We start from the raw sequence: 26,240 nt of genomic DNA, 5'->3' as shown, positions 1-26,240 counted from the left end.
TTTGATTATGTACTGATCCTGCAAAAGATTTATTTGCATATGTCGGGATAATATATACCATTCATTGTAAATGCTTCTTGTTTTACTCTTAACATTGGAATCTACAATACTCTTGACAAAATTTTCTAGCAAAAGTTTATAATCAATAGAAAATAACTTTGAGTGAGTTAAGTAGAGCAACGAGCAAGTACTCAAATTGAGTTAAAGATTAGTAAATCCGTTGGTTGAGTTTAACAACTTAGTGTTGATGACAACATAGACTTCGTTCGAGACCGCTTTTTTATTGATTTTTAAAATAATATTTTAGTACAAAATTTTTAATTTTTGTCCTAAAAAATTGCTTTTAAGAAGCAATAAGAAAGCCGTCCCAAACGAAGCCTTAGTGCTAAGGAAAAAGTTGTGGCTAACTTAGGCAACTAGTGTAGAATATAATTTTAGGTAATTTAAGATTTTGAGTCACTTTTGATTAATCAACTTCTAAACTATATAGGTAGTTCAAATCAGTTCACAATTAGTAATTTTAGGATCCAATTTAAAATCTAACTATAACTTGATTAACATAATCTCAAAATATAGATGCATATATCATTAAAATAGATTATATAGATATGCATTTCCCACTAAATATCCTAAAATAGCATGCAAATCTGAACATTTTATCATAATAAAGTTCTTTGCACAAAATTGGTGAGACATTCTAAAGCCGGTTCAACCAAACGTACCCAGCCAAAAAAAATTGAGAGCGCACGATGCCGGGCACGTACGAGAATTCGTCCATTGCACGCGCACCGCAGGCTGCCGTGCCAGCCCAAACATGCTGCCCGAATTGACCGGCCTCCTCCCGCAAGTACAACCTTCCTCTACGCCACTTGCGTGGTCGCTCAAATAACCTCCTCTTCACTCACCGTATCCATCGCTCAACGATCGCGGTTTTCACGACCGGAATCTCTCTGGAAGTCCCTTAATTTCGCCGTTCTTGTTCGCTCGCATTGATTCGTTTCCTTCAAATAGATAGGCCGTTATTCTCCAGCCGTGTTGCGAATTAGGGTTTTGGTGTTATTTATTTGCAGCGTCCTTCAGTGGATGGGCGGTGCCGCTGCGGATCTAGGGTTTCTCAATTTGGTGGCGCTTAGCTGGTTGACGTCCAAGGCTTGCGAGTTCTGCGGTCGGGAGGTAAGCGATTAGTCGAAAGGCGCGGAATTGATAGGCCTCGCGGCAGAAAGGCGAGGTATTGGAAACTGGAACTGTAAGAAAGATAAAAGGCTATATGCAAGGGTGGGATGGTGAGAAGTGAGAGCGGATGTGGCACATATGGACTGTCCCTACGATTGGTACTGAAGCAAGAGAGAAACAGGCTGTGATTCCACAACTACCAGCTCCACCAGCTCTTTCGATGCATTTATCACTCGATTTTTTCTCGAGGTACATTTTTTTTTACGCTCTCGATGTAACCAGCTCACTTAGCGGCGGCTATTTCGTTGGAGGGATTACGAGTTTATTGTACTTCAAATAAAGGAGTTTTAACTTTGTGAATGTTTATCGATTGTAAAATGAATTCATTGTATTTTTTTAAGGGTTTTGAAGCAATCAGTTCACTTTTGATGAATTTGAAATTTGCCCGGTTCGCATGAATTCCAAATACATTGCATTACATGACCTCGCCAGCTTAAAATCTCCTTGTAACCTCTCAGCATCCTGCCGCAACCTGGCCTCCGGACCTTTAAGCGACCTCTCTTGTCCTCATGACCACCGAACCGCGCTTGCGTCCTCCCATTGCTTCATGATGAGCTCTCCGCTTACAGGACCCCCACCCGACCTCATTGTGTCTCACGACGACCTCGCCACCTCCCCGTGCTTGAGCCTTCATCAGAGTCGGTTACGTTATTCCCTTTGGCACCATCCCGGTCCCTAAATTCTTAAAAAAAATGTTAAAAGAGTACAAAATATTAAATATTAAATTCGTTATACTTTCAACCAAACCCCAAAAATTAATTTTGTGCATGTTTTTATGACTAACCAAACAAATTTGTTTATCACAAATACATCTTATTTCCTCTACATTTTATTTAAAATACACATGAGTTCTAAATATTTGCAACCAAACAACCCCCTCAGCTGATAAGAGTTGGTGGACGAATGCAATACATGCTAATGATTGGCTGTTGGTTGTCTGGATTCTAGGATTCACGGTTATGAATTGCTGTTTTGATCTTGATTATGTATTGAGCATAACTTATTGGCTTTTTTTATCCTTTGGGAGCGTTTCGTGAGGCTTTCAATATTTATCGCTGATTTAAAATGTTTCTAGGTGGATCATATTGGAACATAACCTATGATGCATCAACACTTTTACTTAAAGGTGCTTGCAGTTTCCAACACGACACGTGTCCGACACACCTCCGACACGTGTCGGACACGCCTAAAACGTGTATGATTAAAAATATTAAAGATAAATTGGACATGTGTGTCTTAAATATTTTATGAATTTTTTTAATATAATTTCGTGTATTAAAATTTTTTTTATTTAAAATATAAAAATTAAATTTTTTATTTCCTCTTCACAACACCAAATCTATCTTCTGCATTCAATACCACATTAATCGAATATTCTCACTTTCATTTCTTTTTGGCGGGTCGTGACTTTGGTTTCACAAGAATGCCCGATGTCATCTTAACATAGACATTTCAAAACTATCTCAACATCAAAGTATGACACTCGACGCTTGCAATTTCTACACCCACAACATGACAATTCATCTTTGTCCAATGTCATCTTAACGTCAACGACCAATGCCCTCTCAACATTGATGACTTATGCCCTCTCGACATCGATGCCCAATACTTACTGCATAACATCAACGCCCGACTCTCGACATCATTGTCACCTCCTCTCTCGATACTTGATTCACCGTATTGACGCCTGACTCTTGACATCCTAATATTAATCATTTTAAGCATAAAATCTAGTTAAATGACTTATTATTTCTAAATTATTTTTAATATTATACTTATTCAATTTTTTATATACTATTTTTAAAATATAAAAATTATAATAGCGTGTTCAACCCATATCCATGCCTTATATTTTTAGTAATTAATGTGTCTGTGTCGTGCCGTCGCCGTGTCTATGTCTTAGCATCATAAAACATAACGTTAGGTGGATGTAATTATTTCTCTTTTGTGTTTTAATGGCAAGATTTTTCCGGGATGAAGAAGAAAATTTCTCTTTTAAAAGTTGATTTATATTATTTCTGATGTCTTATAAAGTGAATGAGCAAAACTTTAGAGACATGCCTGACTGGTGGAGTAGCTCTGTTCATCTTTTGCATTCTCTCTTTAGTGTATATCTTCTATTACTTTGTTGGCAATGTGTATTTGGGCCTGTGAATTCTTTGCTTTTCTTTAATTTTGGAGATTGGTTGCGAAAACCTCTTATAAGATTCATTAAGATACACTTCTACATGCAAAAACTAATATGTCATTGCATAAATTCGGCTTTATATAAAGGCAGTCTCGGAATTAACTATTTGCTGTATTTTTTTTTTCCGCATGTATTTCTGCAATTCATGGTTTTTAATGTGAAGATATTCATCCACTACTCTGAATAAGAGGAGTTGGACCTATTTTTTGTGGTCCTATGGTATTCAACGGTCCTCAATGTTCTATAACCTTTTTAGAGAAATGTGGAGAATAATTCTTGCCTCAAAAAAGGAAAAAAAAAAAAAAATCTGGCACACTTTTGTCTTCTTAAACCTACTTTGTTACGGTGGTTTTATTTTGGATCTGTGTCTTCTTATGATACTCTTCGTGATACTGTAATATTCATGCATTGGAATGTTATCAAATACATTTACTCAGCTCCTTTTTTTTCATTTGTATATGATGTATTTTTTTTCAACGTTTACTATTCTTTGAGAGGAAGAAACAATTTTTGTGGAAGATTTGTGGCAGAAAAATTTTCTTTTATCATCTTTTTCTTGGTTTGCTGATTGTTTGTTAGGTTGGTATGTCAGTTTTCTGGTTTTCTTTGGTTCTGACAGGTCTGGCGAGCGGGATGTTTAGCTTCTTTGACATGGATGCTATTGTTGAATGATTACGGATTTAAGATAGTATTCCACATTTATAATCTTATTTTATTAATGGTTGACCAATTTTATATAATTTGCAAATGTTTATTTTGAATTATATTTAGACAACAAGATTTGATCAGCATGAACTACTTTTCTCACAAGGAACACTAGATTAAAATTGTATTTATGCTAGGAGAATCACCCACTAGCCTTCCAATTGGGGTTTGAATTGGCTAGTAAGCGCATAAACGAGTGTCAATACTTTTGTGGATGCTGGTTCTTCTGATGGTGCAAATTCCTTTTTATATTTTAGCATTTTTTTTTTGCTTGCTTAATGTTGTTGGCGTTTACTGAAACCAGATCTTGGGTTCTCATTGTATAAATTTGGATGATTGACATCATAGGTTGGGATTTTGGGACCTGGTGTTTTAGTTATAATCAAATGAATGATGCGGCTAGGTAATTTTCTATGAGTTCAAGCTTGCTCTTTTATTGTTGGGCTTAAGAAGCTTTTACTGAAATATTATTGCTTCTGTTAAAACTACTTGCCTTGTACTTGCAGCTTCTAACAATTGATTGCATTTTGTGTGCTTCTATTCATTGGGTAGCATGCCTAGAAAGGCGGCTGAGCAAGAAGTTGAATGGGTTCGTACGTACAACAGATGCTACCCTCCACTATCTATTGATATATTATATCTATCTTCCCTTGATCACACATCCGTCTTAGTATTTTCATCTATACTACTTGCAATTTGCCCGCTGCTCACTTCTTAGTTTCGTCACACTGTTTTCTATGTAGCTTTTCTAGTCTACTTGCATTTTATAAAATTATATTTTAACTCATCATGTTATTATTTTATTGCATATACTCTTTTTATCACCCAACTTTAATTCTAAAGTTATGTTTGAATTCATATCTCATTATTATCTAAAAATTAATGCATCCTTATGACATTGGCCTATTTTGTTCAGGTGCGTTAGGAAGTAGTAGATCAGCTATTAGATAAGACAGCAATGCATGAAGCAGTGCAGTCTGGAGGGCACTCTCCAAAGCATTTGAATGTTCCATCATCAAATCAACAGTTGAAATCTGGTTCAGATAATTTACAGAACAGTGGGACTTCCTTTTCTTCTCAAGTTAAGGGAAAGAGGAGGGATAGAGGTGATCAAGTTACGGAGCTTGTCAAGCGAGAACGTACGTCAAAAATAGATGATGGTAATTCCACTGGTTGCAAGGTTGACAACAACATGATTAAATATGAGCTTTCCAAATTTTCAGAGAAAGGTGCCCTTAGATGTACTGATGGGGTTGAAAAGCTGTTTCAGTTGATGCAAGTTTACAATAGTAAGAAAATTGATCTTACTGGCAGAGTGCTCTTGGCAGATGTGATTGCTGCTACAGATACTATTGACTGCTTGAACAAGTTTATGCAGATCGGGGGTGTGACTGTTCTTGATGAATGGCTTCAGGAGGCACACAAAGGGAAGACCGTCGATGGGTATAGTCCCAAAGAGAATGATAAAACTGTTGAAGAGCTGTTGTTGGCATTGCTTCGGGCGCTAGATAAATTACCTGTAAATCTTCATGCGCTCCAGGCATGCAATATCGGCAAATCTGTGAATCATTTGCGTAGTCATAAGAATCTGGAGATCCAGAAGAGAGCTAGAAGCCTTGTGGACACATGGAAGAAAAGAGTTGATGCAGAAATGAAGCTGAGTGATGCAAAACCTGCTGGTAGTAGCCAAACTGTGACATGGCAGATCAAACCAGGTTTCTCTGAAGTTTCTCATGCAGGAAATCTGCGGAATGGATCTGGCGAGTTATCCATGAAGGGCTCGTATGGGAAGTCTGTTCCCACAGATTCTGCAAAATCGACCACGGTGATTGTGGGATCCGGGAAAGTACAATCATCTTCATTTGCACCTGTAGCAAATATATCAAAGGATTCTTTTTCCAAAGATGCTGTTAGTGATCTGCCCCAGATGCTAGCAGAGGAAAAGAGTTGCAGTTCCAGCCAGTCTCAAAACAATAGCCAGTCTTGTTCTAGTGATCATGGAAAGACTGTTGTCTCTTCCTTGAAGGAAGATGCTCGGAGCTCTACTGCAGGATCAGTGAGCAAGAACTTTAGTGGTTCATCTCGTAATCGAAGGTCAAGCAATGGGTTTATATCCAGCAATATTTCTGTCGGACAGAAAGAGTCAAATTCAGGCAAATCAGGCTTGCTTATTCGAAATACCATAAGTGAGAAGGTATCACAAGCTGGACTTTACTGTGACAGAGCAGCTGATGTGTCGCCTTCTGAGCATGGAAGCTGCGACAGAGTTATTGTTAAGCATCCTAATCCTGGTCGTAGTCCCGCTAGAAGCACTAGCGGAGGTTCCTTGGAAGACCTATCAGCTGGTAGCAGAACATCGTCCCCTGGTGTCTTGGATAAACGTGAGCATGTAGATCTTAAAGTAATTGTAAGGAATGATACTGGTCGAGCTCATATTGTTGCAGAGGTAAATGCTGAATCATGGCAGAGCAATAATGTTAAGGAGGGGCTTGTTGGATGTGATGAGGGTGATAGATTGTCAATGATTGTACCTGATGAAGAACAAAGGAATGAAGCTGAGAAGGTTATGGAAATTCCCAGAACTAAGTGCTCGTTATCTGGTAATGAGAAGTTTACTAGTGGTTCTGAACTTAAGAGGGGGGGTTCTTTTAGCTCCATGAATGCCTTGATTGAAAGCTGTGCTAAATATTCTGAAGCTACAACACCATTATTAGGAGATGATATTGGCATGAATTTACTTGCGAGTGCAGCTGCTGGAGAAATGCCCAAACATAACGTAGTATCTCCTGCGTCATCAGCAAAAGGTTCTCCTGCAGCAGAGGACCCCTTCTGTAGTACTAATGAGGCCAATGCGAGATTTTCGTCTGGGGTTGGATCCCGAAATCTCAGTCCATCTGATGAAAATACTGATTCAGAGAGACATGTGAATGATATTGTTTGTGTATTTGGAAAGGATGAAATACAAGTGGTGGCTGCAAATTGTCGAGGTGATAACAAAGTCGTGCAATAAATTAGGCTTTTCTCTCTCATGACAATTTTTTTTACCACTATGGAATTTGTTCAGTCTCATGAGAAAAAAAATTAAAGGTTGTGTGCTAATATTTATGTCGTCTTGCAGATGTAAAGGAAGAGTTGTCTAGAGAAGATGCAAGTCAGAGCAAGGGTGGCAGGACGATTGGTGGGTTTGTTGTGGAAGGTTTAGCAGATTGCAAATCTGTGGTAAGTAGTCCAGCAGATCATGTCAAGGCTAGCAGCTCTTGCCATGCTGAAACAAGCAAGTTTTCTTCTGATTCTGGATCTAAATCTTTGTTTCATGGCAATGACTGTGAGGTCTCTGCATCAGGAAAAGATGTCGAGAAGGTAGTGATTGTGGAATCATCTTTATGCCATCATTTTAACAAGGATTTACGTGTTGGTGCCATCTTAACAGAGCAAAAGTCACATTCTCTTGTGAAACCTGAAACAGGGGTGGTGGACAGAAGGGGTGATGGTGCGACTACTTCATCTGTTGCTGTTAAGGCTCCATACCTAGAAAGTGCAGATTTAATAAATAGTCAAAATCTTGATGGATTGGGTGATCAATGCCTAGAACAATCTGGAAGGAATGGATCAGCCATCCTCCCTTCAAACCATAGATCACATTGTGAATCTGCTTCAAGTCCTGGTAGTGTGGACAATGGTGCACAGATCGCTGAGAGAAAAGCTGTTCTAGAGAAGCATAATGCAGGTACTGATGGCCATGATCAACGGCCCACCATGCATGGGGAAATTGAGGCTTGTGCCACGATGTCTGCAGATGATGCAGAAACGAAGAAGGAACTTGTTGCCTCCTCAGTTGAGATTTCTTCATTTGTTGCTAACTCCAAGCAAGATGCAGGAGCTAAGCTTTACTTTGACTTAAATGAAGGCATACTCGGAGATGATGTGAACCAAACTGAGGCAATTTCCACATCTGCGCCTGATTGCTCCCCTGCACTAAGAATCTCCAATTTCTCATCTTATGCATCTTCACCCATGCGTTCGCCATCTCCTATAACAGTTGCTGCTCCAGCCAAAGGATTTTTTACGCCTCCTGAAATTTTGTTGAAGAATAGAGGGGATCTTGGATGGAAGGGTTCAGCCGCTACTAGTGCATTTCGTCCAGCAGAGCCTAGAAAGGTTTCGGAGATGTCGTTTAATTCTCCTGATGTGCATTCTTTTGACACTGCTGGGGTTAAGCAAGGCCGTTCTCTATTGGAGTTTGATCTTAATGTCCCTGACGAGAGAGCTCTTGAGGACATGGCTTCTCAGAAATCTGCTCAGACAACAGGTTCTGATTCGGGTATTATTAGTGACCATGCTGTATCTTCACGAGCTGCTGGAGGATTGGATTTTGATTTGAACAGACTTGATGAAGGAAACGAAGATGGTAAGTGTGTGGCAAGCATAAGTTGTCATTTTGAAGTACCGCTTTTGCATGCAAGACCTACAACAACAGGACTCCCTAATCGGGATGCTAATATGTTAAGGGACTTTGATCTAAATTGTGGGCCAGGCATTGATGATGTAGGTACAGAGCCTCTTTATAGAAATCAAATTTCAAAAAAGAGTAATAATATTCCATTTTTTCCTCCTAATGCTGGTCTTCGAATGAATAATACTGAAATTGGAAGTGGTTGGTTTCCCCCCTTTAGCTCCTATCCAGCTGTTGCGCTTCCACCATTCATGAATGATAGAGAGAAATCTTACCCAATTGTTGCAGCTTCAGGGGCCCAGAGGATTTTGGGGCCTATAACCGGTGCTGGAACTTTTGGAAGTGATATGTATCGAGGACCAGTCCTTTCATCCTCTCAAACCATGGCTTATTCACCTGCTGCCCCCACATGTTCTTATGCAGGCTTCCCATTTGGTGCTAGTTTTCCACCGGCCTCATCTTTCACTGCTGGTGCAACAAACTACGTTGATTCTTCATCTGGTGGCTGTTCGTACTTCCCTCACATCCCTTCACTTGTTAAAGCTACAGGTGGTGTCTCTTTTCCAAGGCCCTATATGATTAGTTATCCAGAAGGCAGTGCTTCTATTGGATCTGATGGTAGGAAATGGGCAAGGCAAAGTCTTGATCTGAATGCAGGTCCGGGATATGCAGTGGATGTTAAGGATGACAGATTACCTTCTTCAAGACAGCTGCATGCAACCGGCTCACAGAACTTCATGGATGAACAGGCAAGTCTACGTCTGGTGGCAGGCTGTGTGTCGAAGCAGAAGGAAATCAATGGAGGCTTGGAACCGGAGAGATTCACTTTTAAGCATCAGTCATGGCAGTAGTAATATAGAGGATGACATTTCATCCGTGATGCACGTGTCTGGTGAGTAGTGCTATAAGTAAATTAGTACACTTGATGAATAATTTCACATTCATTTATATAAGTATTATTCATGCTCATTTATTTAAATGATTGCGTAAATTTCAACAAAAGTTTGAAAACTCATATAAATTACCAAGATTGTTCATTTATATTTGTGAATATACTTGTTAATTATTTATCAATTATTGCTACAACTCAGATATCCTATTTTATGCTTATGATGCTTACTGTTTTAATTAGTATTCCAACTAGATAATAGTAGTTGCTTTCTTTTATTGTTAATTATTGCTTTCAATGGTGTGTGTATATATATATATCTCATCAAAAAATGTAGGATATTATCATCTTTATTCTCTGAATACAGTTTTTATTGATATTATACAAAACATTATATTGCAACCTTTTTTTTCTCCTTTGGTCCGTCCATATTGGTATCTGAGAGATGGTAAATGGTAGTGATTTCTCGTTCAGCGATGGCCATCATACCTTGGGAAACCATCAGAAAGCCCAATCCACCATCGAGTTAAGGTTAGAAGTTCTCTTCAACAACTTCTAGCATTTGTCCAAGAAATGTGGCAAGACCTTCAAAGCTTTTAGGAATAGCGGTGACTCCCTTCCGATAAGCACAGAGGAATTTGGCAACCTTACTAGTGAGACCAACAAAACTATTTTAGTGAATTGAGATTTGTGGTGACCCTGATAACTCAATATGTCGGTGCAAACCTATGTTGCACCGATACAGATATGACAACACAGACATGATACGAATATGAGACACATTAACTATTAAAAGTACAAGATACGGGTACGATGCGGACACAACATTATAATTTATAAATAATACATCAAAATTAAGAGAACAATTAAAGCATAATATTTAAAATGACAAAAAATATTAAAGCGACATCATATTTAATCTTGTAGCTTATAATATCAAAATAACAATAAGCAGAAAATGTTTAGTACAACATCAAAAATATAAACATAAACTGTCTAGTGCATGAAGTTTCAACTGTTCAGTGGAAGGAGTGAAGGGATTTGCTTCTTAAGGGATTTGTCTTTGGACTTCTATATCATCTTCAATAAATATCATTGCTTTCAATTTAGGCTCATCAAGTGAAAGATTAGAAATCTCCAATATTCCCATATCATCAAGGGACTCAAATCCATCTCCAGCAACATCCTGATAGGAAATAGTTGAGTTCACAAGTAATCCTAAGGTAATACTTGAGTTCGCAAGCAAACCTAGTCAAAATCAGCCCAAAACAGTGAGCAAAACTGCTGCCCCAGCAGTTTTACAGCAGCTCCGCAGCAGGAAATGCACCCAAACAGAGAAAAATACGGAAAAGAAACAAGGTTTCCACTAGTAGATGTAAGAAAAACAAAGGAAGATACAACGTTCTTCGATTCGAGAGGAAGAACAACTCTCCACAAGTCTCTAGCAAACCCTAGAGCCCAAGCACACAATGAGATCTCCAACTTTTCATTTAAATTCAAGATGAAAACCTAATTCCCCCCTTTCCCCCTCTTTAACTCTCATCCCCGTACAAAATCCCTAAATAGCCCTTCTATTCAAATTTCCCCCCCTTTCCATTCAAATTTTTCCTCCAACCCTTGAATTAAACTCCATGTGGGGCCCGCCTAGAGTAAGGACCGGAGGGGCCCGCCTAACAAATTGCTATTTAGTTATTTGTATTTTTAAAATCTTCAATTTGCCTTTTTCATTTTCTTCTTCTTCCAATCTTTTAGCCAAGGTAGCTAAAATATTTAATTTGACTTAATTGCTATTTAGTTAGAGGCTTTGTGACTGGCAGCACCGACACATCTCTTTGGACTGTTTACAACAGTGGCAGAAGGCATTATTGTGGGAATATTCTCCCTGATGGTGTGTCTAAGTTGCAAATCTTCTCTTTATGTTATGCTTAGGCTACATAAGTAAATCTATTACCTCTTATGCATTTCAGGTATGAAGAAAAATCAGAAGTTGCCTGCGAATATTCTCACACCTACAACCAAAGAAACAAATCATGATGTTCCGGTGTCTCCTGATGAGGTTTGTTGTGTTGACTGAAGCTTAATAAGTTGCAAGTTAAATAAGGATAAATTAGACCTCCGTCCTTGAGTACAGGGGGATTTCAAATTGGTATGCATTTTTTAGATTGTTTCACTTTGCTCTTTTTTTTTTGTCTTGCAAAGTGGTACCTTAAGTAAATCTATAGTCTTTACAAATATCCTTTCTAAGTTGAGAAAAAATATAATGTATCCTTTAACATCATTTCATGATGGTTAATGTGAAACATCTACAGTTACTTTTTGATCAAAGTTTTTATTTTGCTTTGTGTGCTTGTGTGTATAAGGGAGAGAGAGAGCGTGAACCCTTCTTTTTTTGTTGAGGGAGAGAAAGAAAATAGGGTGTATTTTTGGCATTCAAACTCAATTAATTATGCAGGTAAGGATATTAAAGTAAGAGAGGGATATTTGTGACACTTGAGAGTTTTTTAGCACTGTAATTAAGGGTCTTAATGAAGTAGACTTCTGTCAGCTAATTTTTTTGTCATTTCACCCTTAATAAAGTATATAGTTAATGATAGGACATTCTAAAAGAGCTTTGCATTTGCGGGCCATGTAATTGAAAAGATTTAATAAACATGAAATTATGTGAAGTATAAAGGTCATTTGTACCTCAGAGAGTGGACAAGTTAATCTTTAGTTGATATTCCTAAATTTTTTCATTAATTTTTCCTTCCATAGCAAGTTTCTTTGTACACGCATAAATTTTTTTTTTTAATCCGACAAGTGTTCACCATTTTGACACATATCGGACACTTTCATGTGTCAACGTACAACATGTGTTAGACATTGTATGCTAGTTTAACTCGGAGTGTTGGTGCATCCTAGGTTGAAACAAACTGACTTTAAGAGAAACTACTTGATACTTCCTTTTGTAATCATGAATATGGGTTACTCAATTAAGGGAAACCAACATAATCTTGCAGCTAAATTAGGATATTGCTATAGGCATAAGGTTGTGTTGGTAGTGCTTATTTCATGCTTTGTTTTTCGTAATGATATCCCCAATATCTAGGCATAGGAATCTTTGTGTAATGATAAGCCTGCGGAATGCGGGTTGGAGGGTTGTTTTTGTTAGAAGTACAGTAAGTTGCTTTGAGTTCAATTGATTATGTAATTTGATCTAAGATTTTGGCTGCATCACTTTGATCTTTTGAGATATACTCGATAACAATTTTGACACAAAAACCTGACACTGATCCTAGTGAGTTTTTTCTTTTTATTGTTATTGTTGGTTTGGCAAGATTGTTGCTGAGTTATCTTGAAATGTTTGCTAGTATATGGATTGTAGAAATACTTCCAAAGTACTGATATATAAAAAAGTATGAAATTATGTATATGTTTTTGCCTAAAACTCACGACCACCCCCACCACAATCATCATCCTCCTCCTCTATGACCTAATTCCATTTTTGCTGTTTCGGCTTAATGTATCCTTGGTGTCCTTTTATTTTAAATGCAGTCGTATTTTAACTCTATTTTCTGAAAATCCGGGCTTTGTATTTTGCCTTTTAAGTCTCTGAAGATGCCATGCCCAGTTGCATCAATTGATGTGTTACAGTTATGTTGCTTTAGGGTACCATAAGGCATAGCCAAAGTGGTGGATATGTTAAATGCTCCTGGTGCTCCTCGGATCGACTGTACACCAGTATGTCATCGAAGAAAACTAGTACAAACCTCTGCAGGTACGACTGAAACACCCTGTTCATCAAGGATTGGAAAGTGGCTGGAGCATTGGTAAGCCCAAATGGCATCACCAAGAACTCATAGTGCCCCTCGTGTGTCCTGAATGCCGTCTTCGGAATATCCTCCCCTTTCATCCTGATTTGGTGGTAGCCCGACTTCAAATCCATCTTAGAGAACACTACTGCTCCATACAGCTCATCCAGTAGCTCATCGATCACCGGAATGGGAAACTTATCCGGCACAGTTTCCTTATTCAATGCCCTGTAATCCACGCAGAATCTCCAGCTACCATCCTTCTTTTTGACCAGTAGTACAGGACTAGAGAAAGGACTCACACTTGGTCTGATGATCCCCGCGTCCAACATCTCCTTAATCAGCTTCTCGATCTCGTCCTTCTGAATTTGGGGGTAGCGATAGGGTCGCACACTAACTGGTGGCACCCCCTCATTCAGAATGATTGCATGCTCTTGTTCCCTGAGTGGTGGTAAGCCTTGAGGCGGTTGGAACACCTCATTGAACTGTTGTATGAGCGGTTGTACTGCCAGAGGAAGGCTTCCCTCATCCCCTACACTGACCCTCTCCAAGCGCTGCAGTTCCACCAAATATCCACCTCCCACCTCCTGTATGGTTCTGATCATGGATCTGAGAGACACGCCGGTGCCCTGCGTCGCCTTGGATCACCATCTTCTTTCCTTCCACCATTAACTCCATCCTCAAAGCACCCCAATTTACTTTGGTCTCCCCTAAGGTCTGCAGCCATTTCATCCCCAGGATGACATCAGTGCTCCCCAACTCCAAGGGAAGAAATTCTTCCCTCACCTGGATCCCCTGAATCATCAGCATTACTCCTCTACAAACTCCCCTTCCCATTTCTACCTTTCCTGTGCCCAACATCACTCCATAGCCGCCTGTATCCTCCAGTTTCACCCCCAGCAAGTCAACCATCTGAGTGGAGATGAAATTGTGGGTTGCCCCACTATCGATCAACACTATCACCTTTCTATCAGCCATCTCTCCCCTCACTTTCATAGTGTGATTTGGAGTGAATCCCACCACAGAATTTAGGGATACTTCTGCTACATCCAAATGTAGTTTCTCCTCATCCTCCATCTCTAACCCACTTCCACCTCCCTCCTCAGCTTCCTCGTCATCACAGACGGTGAGAACCTGAAGAGTTCGGTCCTTACACCTATGCCCTGGCATGTATTTCTCATCACATCTAAAACACAACCCTTTTGCCCTCTTCTCCTGTATCTCCTTCTCAGTTAGCCTTTTGAAATTTCCCCCTCCAGTTCTCTCTTTGGGTATTTCCCTCAACCCCCCTGTTGCCGGTGCCTTTGGAGCTAAGAAAGTAGTGGTCATCCTGGAAGATCCCCCAGAATTGCTTCCCCTAATCTCCTTTTCCAGATGCTTCTGGTCCTCCACCAGCTGAGCTAGCTCCATGGCCTCTCCAAGGTCTCGTGGTCTCATCATCCAAACTGCTGCCCGGATCTCTGCTTTCAGCCCCTTCATAAAGTTTCCTTCTAACACTGTCTCTGAGAGCCGATTCAGTCTGCTGGCCAGATACTCGAACCGGTCACGATACTCTGCCACCGTCCCTTCCTGTGTCAAGGCAAAAAATTACTCATAGAAGTCTCCTCCCCTGCTGGTTCGGAAGCGTTCTAGTAGATAGTCCTTGAACTCCCTCCAGGTGCGAATGGGTCGCCTCATGTCCCGCCATTGATACCATGCTAGAGCCTTCCCTTCTAAGCACAAGCCTGCAGCTGCCAACTTCTCCTCCTCAGTCAACCCATTGACTGTAAAGTATCTCTCCACCTTGTAGATCCAGCCATGTGCGTCTTCGCCCTCAAAGATGGGCATCTTCAATTTCCTCACTCTCGGGTCACTACCGTGTCCCCTAACTCCTCCATAACCTCCCATTCCTCTAGGAGGATTGCTCCTCAGTAGTCACGATCTTCCCTCCTACGATCATACCCGACCCCTTCATCATATTCCCCTCTTCTTCTTTCCAAATCAGCACCACGGCGGTAAGCATCGTCCCTCCTCCCAAAAAATTCTGCACCCTTCCTTTCATAGCCCATACTCATCTCCTCCCTAGAAAGAGGTTCTAGAGGAGGTATTCCGTCATCTCCCTCGAGGATCTCCACTTCCGGGTGCTCCCTCTCCCTTAATGGGTTCGGAATTCCTCCTCTTGAATGGCCGCCTGTGGCCTCCCTTGTTTCCAATATCGCCGGATTTTGTTTGTCTTCAAGCATCTTCTTCATCATATCCTCCAAAGCAGTGAACCTCCCATCCATCTTTTCATGAATGGAAGCGAATTGGTTGTGAAAATCAATGGTTCTTTCCTCCAAATCAGCCTTCAGTTGGCCTATTTCTCCCTCCAGTGCATCTACCTTTTTTCCGGCCATCTTCCCTCCAAGGTTTTACAAGAAGAACTTCTTGAGGAGGAAAGAAAAATTGCTGAAATTTTCAGATTTCAGCCTCCAACAGTCCCAAGACAACGCTTTAATACCAATTTGATAGGAAATACTTGAGTTCGCAAGTAACCCTAAGATAATACTTGAGTTCGCAAGCAAACCTAGTCCAAATCAGCCCAAAACAGTGAGCAAAACTGCTGCCCCAGCAGTTTTACAGCAGCTCCGCAGCAGGAAATGCACACAAACAGAGAAAAATACTGAAAAGAAACAAGGTTTCCACTAGTAGATGCAAGAAAAACAAAGGAAGATACAACGTTCTTCAATTCGAGAGGAAGAACAACTCTCCACAAGTCTCTAGCAAACCCTAGAGCCCAAGCACACAATGAGATCTCCAACTTTTCATTCAAATTCAAGATGAAAACCTAATTCCCCCCTTTCCCCCTCTTTAACTCTCACCCCCATACAAAATCCCTAAACAGCCCTTCTATTCAAATTCCCCCCCCCCCCTTTCCATTCAAATTTTCCCTCCTTGAATTAAACTCCATGTGGGGCCCGCCTAGAGTAAGTAAGGACTGGAGGGGCCCGCCTAACTCATCCCCTATCTTGTTATCTCTTTTCATATAAGTTGGAGTCTTTCTTGATAAAAGTTGAAGGTTTGTATGCACATAAATTAAATCTTCAACTCGTTGTGGAGTAATTTTGTTCCTCTTCATTGGTTGGATGGATTATGTGCTCTAATTTCTTTCACAACAAGAGGATGAAACCTGACCAAGAAGTTTTATGACGATTGTTTGAAGTAGAGGTGCAGAAGCTGCATGAATCAACCATCATATCTTTCGATCCATTATCCACTTATCATGTAAAGACTTTTGGTCACTAAAGTCTTCTAAATAACCAAAAAAATTACTAAGCTCTATATTGAAAATTCTTCTCTTCTCATTTGAAAAATAGTGCTTCGAACATGTCTTTCTCATATTTGCTATTTCTAAATCTTTCTGTGGAGAAATTCGTTGAGGATCCTCTTGAAGCCATTTTTTACTTGAATATCTTTAAGCAAAATAAAATAAGATAAGATAATTATTAAGTCAATTGAGTATACCATCCTTAAGTCGACCATTAACAAGATAATATGCAGTAAAAATATGTTGCTTATTATAAAAAAAACATTGTTAATACAATCTTAAAACCTTATACGACATCAGTTGCAATAAAAATTGAGTGATAATCAAAAGATAAAGTTGAGATAGCGTACCTTGCTCGCGTACCATCCTTCGGTGTCGGCTGCTTGTGTAAACAAAAAATCCTTCAGCTTTAATTGCTTGCGTAAATGAAAAATACAAGCGTAACCTAGCCCTCTGTTCTCGGAAATGGCCTTCCCTGCTCGCATACCTCCTTCGGCATTGGCTGCTTGCATAAATGAAAAATACATGTGTAACCTTAGCCCCTGCTTGCGGAAATGGCTTTCCCTACTCATGTACCCTCCTTCGGCGTCCTACTTGCGTACCCTCCTTCAGCGTCAGCTATTGTCTAAACAAAAGTACAAGCGAAGCCCTAGCCCACTGCTCGTAGAAATGAATAAGCGAATACGTGCGGCTGCTTGTTTTATTCAATTAATTTTTTTCATTATTTAATAGGATAGGTGTGTTCGGTATCCTTTTTAAATTAAATTTAAATTAAATATTATTTTAATGGGATACACCCTTACCTTATCGAACACATATTTGAGCTGTATCGGGTGCGTATCCGTGTTCGATACAAGTTTGATACTGCACGCCTTCATAAATAGGTGTATTGGTGTATCATAGGTGCAAACAAATCTACTTGGATTTCACGACATTGACTGCCGACATGGCTGGTCTATTTTTTATTTTATTTTATTTTATTTTATTTCGACTCTAATGTTGAATGGATGTTCAATTCGATTTATGGGTTAGTTTTGGGTCTGATAACAAAATGACATGATACAAATATAATCAACTTAAACTTAATTTGTTTATTAAACTAGTCAAAAATATCCCAATCATAACCCACACGACATTACACAACATTTAAGTTGTGGTAGGTTAGTGTTGATCTAACACAAAATGAGCGCAATTATCTAATTTGGACATCTAAAAAAACTTCATAAGAAATTTTCAATTAAAAAACAGCTGAACAATTATGTTATATTTTTTGGCTTGACCTGAAACTGGTCCAATTTTATTTCAAAGTCACTTAATTTGATCTGGATTTTATACCACCTGACCTGAAATTGAAATTTATTGCTCAAGTTTTAGTCGAATTTTCAATATTGACACTTAAATTTTAGAATCTCCCTATTGAGGGCATCATCTGCAAGAAATGTTTCTAAATGGTTTTAAGGTTAAATTAGATATTCCCTTTTTCGTTGTTCACTTTACATTGAGAACTATCTGGATCGGTAAAAAGTTATGGAAGCTTATGTTCCACAAGAAAAGAAAATATGTTGCATGCAAATTAAAGGGAGTCGATGCTTTGTAACTCTCAACCAACAACCTCACGATCAGAGAGGTAAAGATAACTTAAAAAAATGTTATCAATTGACGCGGCTACTAGTTGAACACTTCCATCCAATCAAGAACAAATATTGTATCTCCAATACCAATGATGCTTCTCAAAGGACTTGTTCTATTAGCAGCTACGCAATGGAATGTTACCTCCTCAATGCATGGAACAATCTAAATGAGTCTATACAATATCTGGTGGTTTGTTTTGTTAAAGGTGTGAAAGACATCATTCAAGAGCAGCCTAAATGAATTCTGTATGGAAAATCTTGTATGCAGTTAACTTTGCATACAAGGCCAAGAGTATATGTAATTGTTAGCCTAAATCAATTTCATTATGATACCAATACATTGAACATAATAGTGAAGTCTCAGAGGTAGTTTTGTCCCCCAAAATTGACTGTCCTTCAATTCCAATCCCAAACTCAACAACAAACTCTTGCTCCTAAGAATGTCTACCTGAATGTACACACACACAGCCCCTTTAAATGCTTATGCTGTTTTTAGCCGGCCACTGATTTAACGAGTGTCTAAATCAACGACAATTGCAACTGCTGGACAACAAGCAAGAGTGAGACAACCCATATGACTTACCCATAATGAATGATGAATTTGAAGATGTTTCAAGAGATGATGGTGAATTCCTATATTTTGTTCTTGAGAAAGTGATGCTATCCTTTAAGCAATTAGTGGCCACACAACGCCATGCTATATTCAAAATAACACATAAGTCTGTGAACTTCTCGTGGGTAGGGTGTTGTACTTAAAATGTCATCTCTAGTAATATGCTTAAGTCTTTACAATTGAAAATTCCTAAACATCCGTATCATTACAAAAGCAATTGAATCAAAAAGGGTATCGAGGTTCTTATTAGTCTTATGTGTGAGGTAACATTCTCTATTGGTAAAAATTTTGTTTCTGAAGCTTTTTGTGTTGTTTTGAAAATGGATGTTATATAATTTTGGCTCGACTTTAACATTTGATATGTTTAGAAATGGATGTTGCAACAATTGACAGCTATTTTCCTTTTAAAATTTTCGAACTAGCTACCTCTTGCCCTGAACATTCAACATCACATCTGCCACATACTTGGATCTATTATCCCTAAGTTAACGCATTATAAAATGAACTCTTAAGAAACGTATTATATTGCAAGACACTGTCAACAATTTTTCACACATTCAAGTCCCTTGACATAGCCTTAGTCCATTTGTAGTTCCTGTACTAGTCCCCAAAAAAAAAAAATGAAAAAGGGTGGATGTGTATTGAAAGTCGCACTATAAATAAAATCATAGTTAAATATTACTTCCCTATGATCCTATTAAAAGATTTCCTCAATAAGCTATATGGTGCAACCACCTTTGCCAAATTAGATCTCCATAATGGCTATTATCAAATCTGGCTATTAGAAGGTGACTAGTGGAAGATGGCATTTAAAACTTGTGAGGGGTTGTATGAGGGGCACATCATGCTATTTGGACTATGCAACACATCCAGTAGCTTTATACTGTTAATGAATGAGTTATTAAACTCTTCTTTGGACATTTTTGTTCGATCTATTAATGATGTTTTAGTGGTCAACACTGCTATGACCGACCACCTATGCCTCAATTTACTTTTAATTTCTTTGCAAGAAAATAAACTCTACATCAATCTTCCATAGTGTGAATTAGCTGCTTCCCTTCTTTGCTTTCTTAATTGACGCAATGGCATACACAACTACCCTTTGAAGATGGAAGCAATTTGCTCTTGGCCCACTCCAACTCCACTCACTAATATCCATAATTTTCATGGGCTCACAAGCTCTAACCATCAGTTTACTAAGGGGTTTAGCATTATGATGAAACCAATTAATGATTGTCTTAAAAATATTTTAGTTGGGATTGAACTCAACAGTAAAGCTTTGCTGAGAACAAAGACCATCCATCTATGTTCCTGTCGTGCTTGGCAATCCAGATATTGAAAAGTAATTCCAAGTTGAAGTTGATGCTTGACTTTGGTATTGGTGCAATCCTCACATAAGAAGGAAAAAAATCATTTTTTTTGCCAAAAAAATTATCACCATATATCCAATGTTTAAAATTGTACAATTGGGTATTCAGGCATTTTTTTGTTCATGAGGCAAGGCATAGCCTTAAGGTGTTTTGAGGCATAAACCTCAAAATCCAAAAATTATGTTTAGTGAAAATAACGATTAAAAGTAATTTTTATCTAATACTCAAATAATACTCAAATAATATGTTAAAAGATTGATATATTAACTTTTTATTGAACATTTGAACTATGAAATAATAAATTGATATACATACGAAACAAAAAATTGCACAAGACGGAAAGTGATAAGTAATAAATTACGTGGAATAGAATTGAAATCTAAATATTTTAAAAGTAAAATAACATAAAATATGAGAATTGCATAAAAGTATCATATAACAAGAAGTTCAACTTCAAATTCCTTCTCCGTTTCCTCACTCATCTATGTTTAATTTCTAAAGAAAGCTAAAATAATTAGTAACAACTTAGACTACTTCTACATTGTCATCACTGAGGTCTTTATTTGAGTCTTCGTCATAGCAAATTGATCTCTCCCCTGCCTCATCCTGTAAAGTTCAATGTCTCGCAATCTACTTGTTTATTTATTTCGGTCATATTCCTCTTTCATGAATGTTTGTCATCAACATAAAAATGAGATTAATACTCCAAAAATTTTAGAGGAGGTGGTGGTGGTGCTATGAGGCTTCCAAGTGGTCCTTGGTGGCAGCTACGATGATGGTGGCTGTGGCGAAGGTGGCAGGTTGAAGGTCAAATTAGTCGAGCTCCTGCGGTTTGTGAGTGCATGAAGGTGTGTTTTGTTCGGGGCTTTAATTTAGGATTTAGGTAAGTTTTAATAAAAAAAATATATTTCTCACGCCAATGAGGTGAGGTGCATGCGCCTTAGCCAATCTGAATCACACTCATAAAAAACTCGAGATGTTTTTTACTGGAATTGCACTGTGGCGGGCTTCTAGGTGAGCCTCGTTGTGTAATTTTAAACAATACACATAACAAGAATGGTCTTACTATGCACAATAATTATATATGGTTATTTGAGCCTTTGAGAAATGGGAATGTTACTGACTAAATTATGAGTTCATGTTATTCAACATCAATCACTCCAATTTCTACATTCTTAGAAAAATCCAAGTCACATGCATATTTGGCGGGTCATGTTCTTGTAAAAATTCATGTTCGTTCTGAAGTATAAAGTCGGAAATAGAAACCAAGTAGCTGCTGTGCTAAGCGGACTAGCTAGCATGTTGGTCACTTTGTCGACAAAGATTACCTGACTGGAAGAGCTTTGGGATCTTTATTGTATGCTCCAGTTGGCAAATTTTCCATCGAACAGGGCTACCTTCTTTAAAACTAATCAACTTTGCATATCAAATACTTATCTCAAGCAGCAGATGATTAAATAAATGCATGTTGGTGGGTTAGCTGCACATAGACAAAACCCTTGTTCTTTTGCAAGCTCAAGTCATCTTGTTGAATTGAACAGAAAAAAAAGGCTCGAATCTTCTTGCCCAAATGTGGATTTGTTATACGTTATGCGGAGAAATGCATACTTGCCAAATGTACAAAAATTACTTCTCAAAATATAGATTTTTATTCCGTTTTACTAATTCTTTGATTCAATTTGGAAGGACTTTAGCTTTGACTGTTTTCTTGGGATATCACAAACCCACCACAATATTGATTCTATTATGGTCATTGATCACTTCTTCAAGATGGGCTCATTTCATGCCATGCAAAAAACTTTTGACGCCATCATTTTTGCTAAAATTTTTCTTAACTGATATTGTGTTAGAATTGTGAATATTGGACCCGACCCGAAAACCCGACCCGAACCCAACACGAAAATTTCGGGTTTGGGTTGACCCTAACCCGAAGCGGGTCGGGTTCGGGTTCAGAAAATTGATCCGTTTGCAAAACTGGGTCGGGTTGACCCGGAAACCCGCGAATGACCCGGGAATGACCCGAATCTACCCGACTGCGAGTCTGCGACCCGCCTGCCCCCACACGCGCCGCTCGCGTCGCGTCGCTCGCGACCTCGCGTCGAGTCGCAGTTGCTCACGTCGTGTCGCGTCGCTTCCTTGCCGTCATCGCCGTCGTTGCCTCGCCGCCGTTGCACGCTGCTGGTCTGCCGACGCTGCCTCTCCCACGTCGCCGCTGTTGCTGCCGCTGCACGCTGCTAGCCTCGCCGCCGCTGCACGCTACCGGCATCGCCGTCGCTGCCTCGCGTGCTGGAACTCAAGAAAATCAAACCAACGCGGGTCGGGTCGGGTTGACCCGAACCCGAAGAGGGTCGGGTTCGGGTCCAGAAAATCGACCCGTTTGCAAAAACGGGTCGGGTTGACCCGAACCCGAATAGTGCCGGGTCAGTTCCGGGTTCGACCCGAACCCGACCCATGACCCGAAATTGACAGGTCTATATTGTGTGCGTTTGCATGGTCTCCTTTGTAACATAACCTCTGATTGTGATGCCGAATGCATTAGCTATTTTTGGTGTGAATTTTGGAGGACCTACTAATTGAACTTGAGCAACCCAAGCAATGAGATGAAATATGGGGCAAGCTGAATTCGCATATAACTCTGCCCAATTGATCAAGTGAGAAGAGTTCGTTCTGCGTTTTTTACACAAATTTACCAGATTATACAATAGACTTTGTTGTTCTTTTGAAGTCATAAGAAAGTCTGCTATTGAATTAGCTACTAGTTTTGACGAGATGCTTACAAGGACAAAAATAAATTAATTGCTTCTACAAACTAAAAAGAAACAACTGACACTTAGTCCATTTTAATTAGCAAAATAAATTAATGATAATGATGCTATTTCTCTTTCATCTGATTTAAATATCTCATCCACCTTACCGAATTCATATGTAACTCTATGCCCAATTGATCAAGTGGGAAGAGTTCGTGCCACATTTTGTACACAAATTTACCTAATAATGCAGTAGACTTTATTCTTGTTTTGAAGCCATGAAGCAAGTTTGCCATTGAATTAGCTACTAGTTTTGACGAGATGCTTCAGGAGGTTAAAAATAAATTAATTGCTTCTACAAACTATAAAGAAACAATTGATGCTTAGCTATTCTCAATAGCAAAGTGAATTAATGATAATACTTATGCTATTTCTCTGTTATATGATTTAAATATCTTTAATATTGCCAAATTTGCTTATCACCACCCATGAATTAAGGACCTACACAATTCATCAAACTTGAGTTGAGGTATTTTGAAGAGGAAGGGAATTGATGCAACTCACTGAGCACCACTATTTGTCAATCCTTATTTTTTGCTTTTGGTTTCTTTTTTCATTAGTATTTCATAATTAACTATTAGTGGATAATAGTAGTTACTTTCTTTGAATGTATGCATGTATGTATCCAATAGTTTTTTAAGAACTCGATAAAATACTCATTTAATGATGTCCTAATTGCTTATTTGACAACGTATTTTATGTTATTATATCAATTTTTTATATCTTATGTTCGAGTATTTTGGTTTATTAGTAGAGGCATAAATTGATGACCGTTTCAATAAATAGTTATGCGTGTGACTAATTTTTTTTTAATATTTGAATTTCAATAAATAACTTAAATAATACTTTGTATATTATTCCCATTTTGATTAAAATCATTAAATCCAATTATGTCTAATAATAAGACTATTATTTAAATCATTAGCATAAAAACATAATTATGTAAGCTCCATTAAAGTTCAATTGCGAATCAAAATCATTAATGGGCTGTTTAGTTGGCTGAAAATTGAATGCAGTGTATTTAAATGCTTTGGAGTTATTTGAATGTGTAAAATAAATGCGGGGAATCACTTTTTTTTTTTTAATTTGTCTTGAAGTAAAATCAAGGTAGTGTAAAGTGTGATTGGTGGCAGCCGGCGGTGGCGGTCAGTGGTGGCGGTTAGTGGTGATGGTGGTGGCTATCAGTGGCGGGGGGAGGGGGATGTAGGCGGTGGCAGTGGCCAACGGTGGTGTCGGGCGGAAGAGGGTGGTGATGATTGCTGGCGACATCACACGATGATGTTCTAGTGTATTTGGATATCGCCCAAATATGAGGATTCCAAATACACAAAATGAACTAGAGGATGGATTTCAAATACATCAAAATTTTATGCTGCATTTGGTTTGCTTCAAACCAAACACCAAATTCTCCAAACTCTTGCATTTGGAATATTTCACACCCCTTTTACTTTAAACCAAACAGCCCCCTAAGAAAATTACTTAATAGTTTTGATCAAGGTTTTAAAACTCGGGTCATGTTTAAGCTCAACCCAAATTCGATAAGAAAATAAATAAATGAGTTTGAACAATATAATTTTTTGACTCAACTTGGTTCATTTGGCTCGTATTGCATGTTCTAATAACATGTTGTTCCATTCTACTGCGCTAGATGAGTTTTAGCTTGACTTGCAGGCTCAAGGCGTTTGACCAATCAAATTTGCTTCCGTGCTAAATTATTTCCACCAACCTGTAGCAGTCCATGTTTGGCTCTAGGGAGATATGGAGCTCATTCAGATGGAATGCTTGACTTAATACATGTAATTGTTGGGGTAGCATGCTTTCCTTGTAATGGACTTCCCATGGATTGCAGTTTTCTTGCTTTGTTGCATCGTGTAATGCTCCATCAGCCTCGGTAAAGCTCAAGGATGGGCATCTGCGGCTGGTGTACAGAAGGTAAGCTGATCATTCTCTCAATTCTTCCTCCAAGTTATAGGATTCAGCTTTCTGAACTTTTCTATATGTTAAAATTTTTTGGCCAGAATTGTTCCTGCTGATGAGTTTCCTTGTAGAAAAACTTTAGACTTTCTTGTCTGAGTTTTTTTCTCCAGTCACCTGCAACTTACCAACAGGGAAATGTTGGTTGGGTACTTGAGCTATCAGGAACATTTTCATTGGCACAAGACTTGACATTTTTTGATCATATTGTATGAACTGCCCAAAACAAGAGAATATTGTTTATATTTATAGATTAGGTTCCTTGCTAAATTTTGTTTTTGATATTCCTTTGTGGGCTTATATGAGCAGAAGACTATGCTCATATGGTTTTTATTGTGGTCATTCTGAGTATTGCATATTGGTATCCTTCTCATGTTTTTAGAGTTGAGTAGTTTGTATACAAATATTGCTTTTTGGTATGATGGCTGTTTTCATGTGAAGGTATATAACTCATTCGGCCTTTATTACTAACTATTTTTTACAATAATTGAGACCATGCGAGACATGTTCTTGTTGTGAAGCTCTCAAGTTTGCTTTCCCGTTTTAATCAACTGACCAATCTCCTAAGTTGCTATGAATCAGAAGCATGAATGTGCCGTTTTTGTGCCTGGTCTCTATTAACCAAATGTTGTTGTTATTATTGTTATCATTATTATTATTATTATTACAGAATATATTTGCATTGAGTTTGTAGGTTAAGTATGGTTGAAGGCCTTACCTTCAGAGTTGTGATTCAGTTTTCCGAAGGGACAAACGGCCATCAATGATTTCCAGAGGAGCAACAGGACGTTATAAAAAACCACTTGAGATTCCTTGGAGTAGTAGAACTGATAGAGCATGGAAAATTTCAACATTTATCAACACTAGAAAGTTTCTTTGTCTAATATTTTGATTACCCCTTCTGTTAGTAGAATATTATATTTTTCATGGTTTCTTTGCAACATAACCTTTTAATTTGAATTATCCTTTTCTTAGTAGACTGATTTTCTTCTTCAGGGTTGCTTGTCAACTTGACGTGACCTTCTCAATAAAAGTGTATGTTTTGTTTAATCGGTTACCTTTTTCTTCATCTCTAATCTTGTTATTGAATTCTTTTTATTGCATTGATTTCATTGTCATATATGAAAGTTGAATAATGAATTTTTAAAATTTATATATGGAATTCACGCACAAAATTTTTCATCAGGTCTTGTTTTTTTGAAGCCACTCAGTCAAGTATGACGTTTATCCATTACTTTTTAACAATTACTTGCGTCTCAAAGGTGTAGGAGTAATGCCAAGATAATGCTACAGAGAAGTT

The 26,240-nt window shown here is 38.5% G+C and overlaps 2 protein-coding genes across 3 annotated transcripts; one reads left to right on the top strand and one right to left on the bottom strand.

Annotated features, from left to right (window-relative positions):
- Nucleotides 1–861: 861 nt before the first annotated feature.
- Nucleotides 862–25,997, top strand: LOC110115238. 2 transcript variants are annotated; one of them, XM_020848409.2, is made up of 5 exons: nucleotides 862–1,422; nucleotides 5,043–7,113; nucleotides 7,245–9,471; nucleotides 24,638–24,898; nucleotides 25,635–25,997. In XM_020848409.2, exons 2-3 carry the CDS (start codon nucleotides 5,085–5,087, stop codon nucleotides 9,428–9,430), a joined length of 4,215 nt encoding a protein of 1,404 aa, XP_020704068.2. In that variant the 5' UTR covers nucleotides 862–1,422; nucleotides 5,043–5,084; the 3' UTR covers nucleotides 9,431–9,471; nucleotides 24,638–24,898; nucleotides 25,635–25,997. The 2 variants fall into 2 exon arrangements, with proteins under 2 accessions (XP_020704068.2, XP_020704069.2); XM_020848410.2 differs by lacking the exon at nucleotides 25,635–25,997 and adding an exon at nucleotides 24,985–25,436.
- Nucleotides 10,517–15,146, bottom strand: LOC110115235. Its single transcript, XM_020848407.2, has 5 exons — nucleotides 14,964–15,146; nucleotides 14,466–14,828; nucleotides 13,802–14,369; nucleotides 13,121–13,716; nucleotides 10,517–10,654 (listed from the first exon to the last, which is right to left on the bottom strand). Exons 1-5 carry the CDS (start codon nucleotides 15,144–15,146, stop codon nucleotides 10,517–10,519), a joined length of 1,848 nt encoding a protein of 615 aa, XP_020704066.2.
- Nucleotides 25,998–26,240: the final 243 nt, after the last annotated feature.

This window comes from Dendrobium catenatum, unplaced genomic scaffold, assembly GCF_001605985.2.
Source record: "Dendrobium catenatum unplaced genomic scaffold, ASM160598v2 fragScaff_scaffold_1363, whole genome shotgun sequence".
NCBI lineage: Eukaryota > Viridiplantae > Streptophyta > Magnoliopsida > Asparagales > Orchidaceae > Dendrobium > Dendrobium catenatum.
Note: the sequence above shows the minus strand (reverse complement) of the source record. Positions and strands in the feature narration are given on the sequence as shown.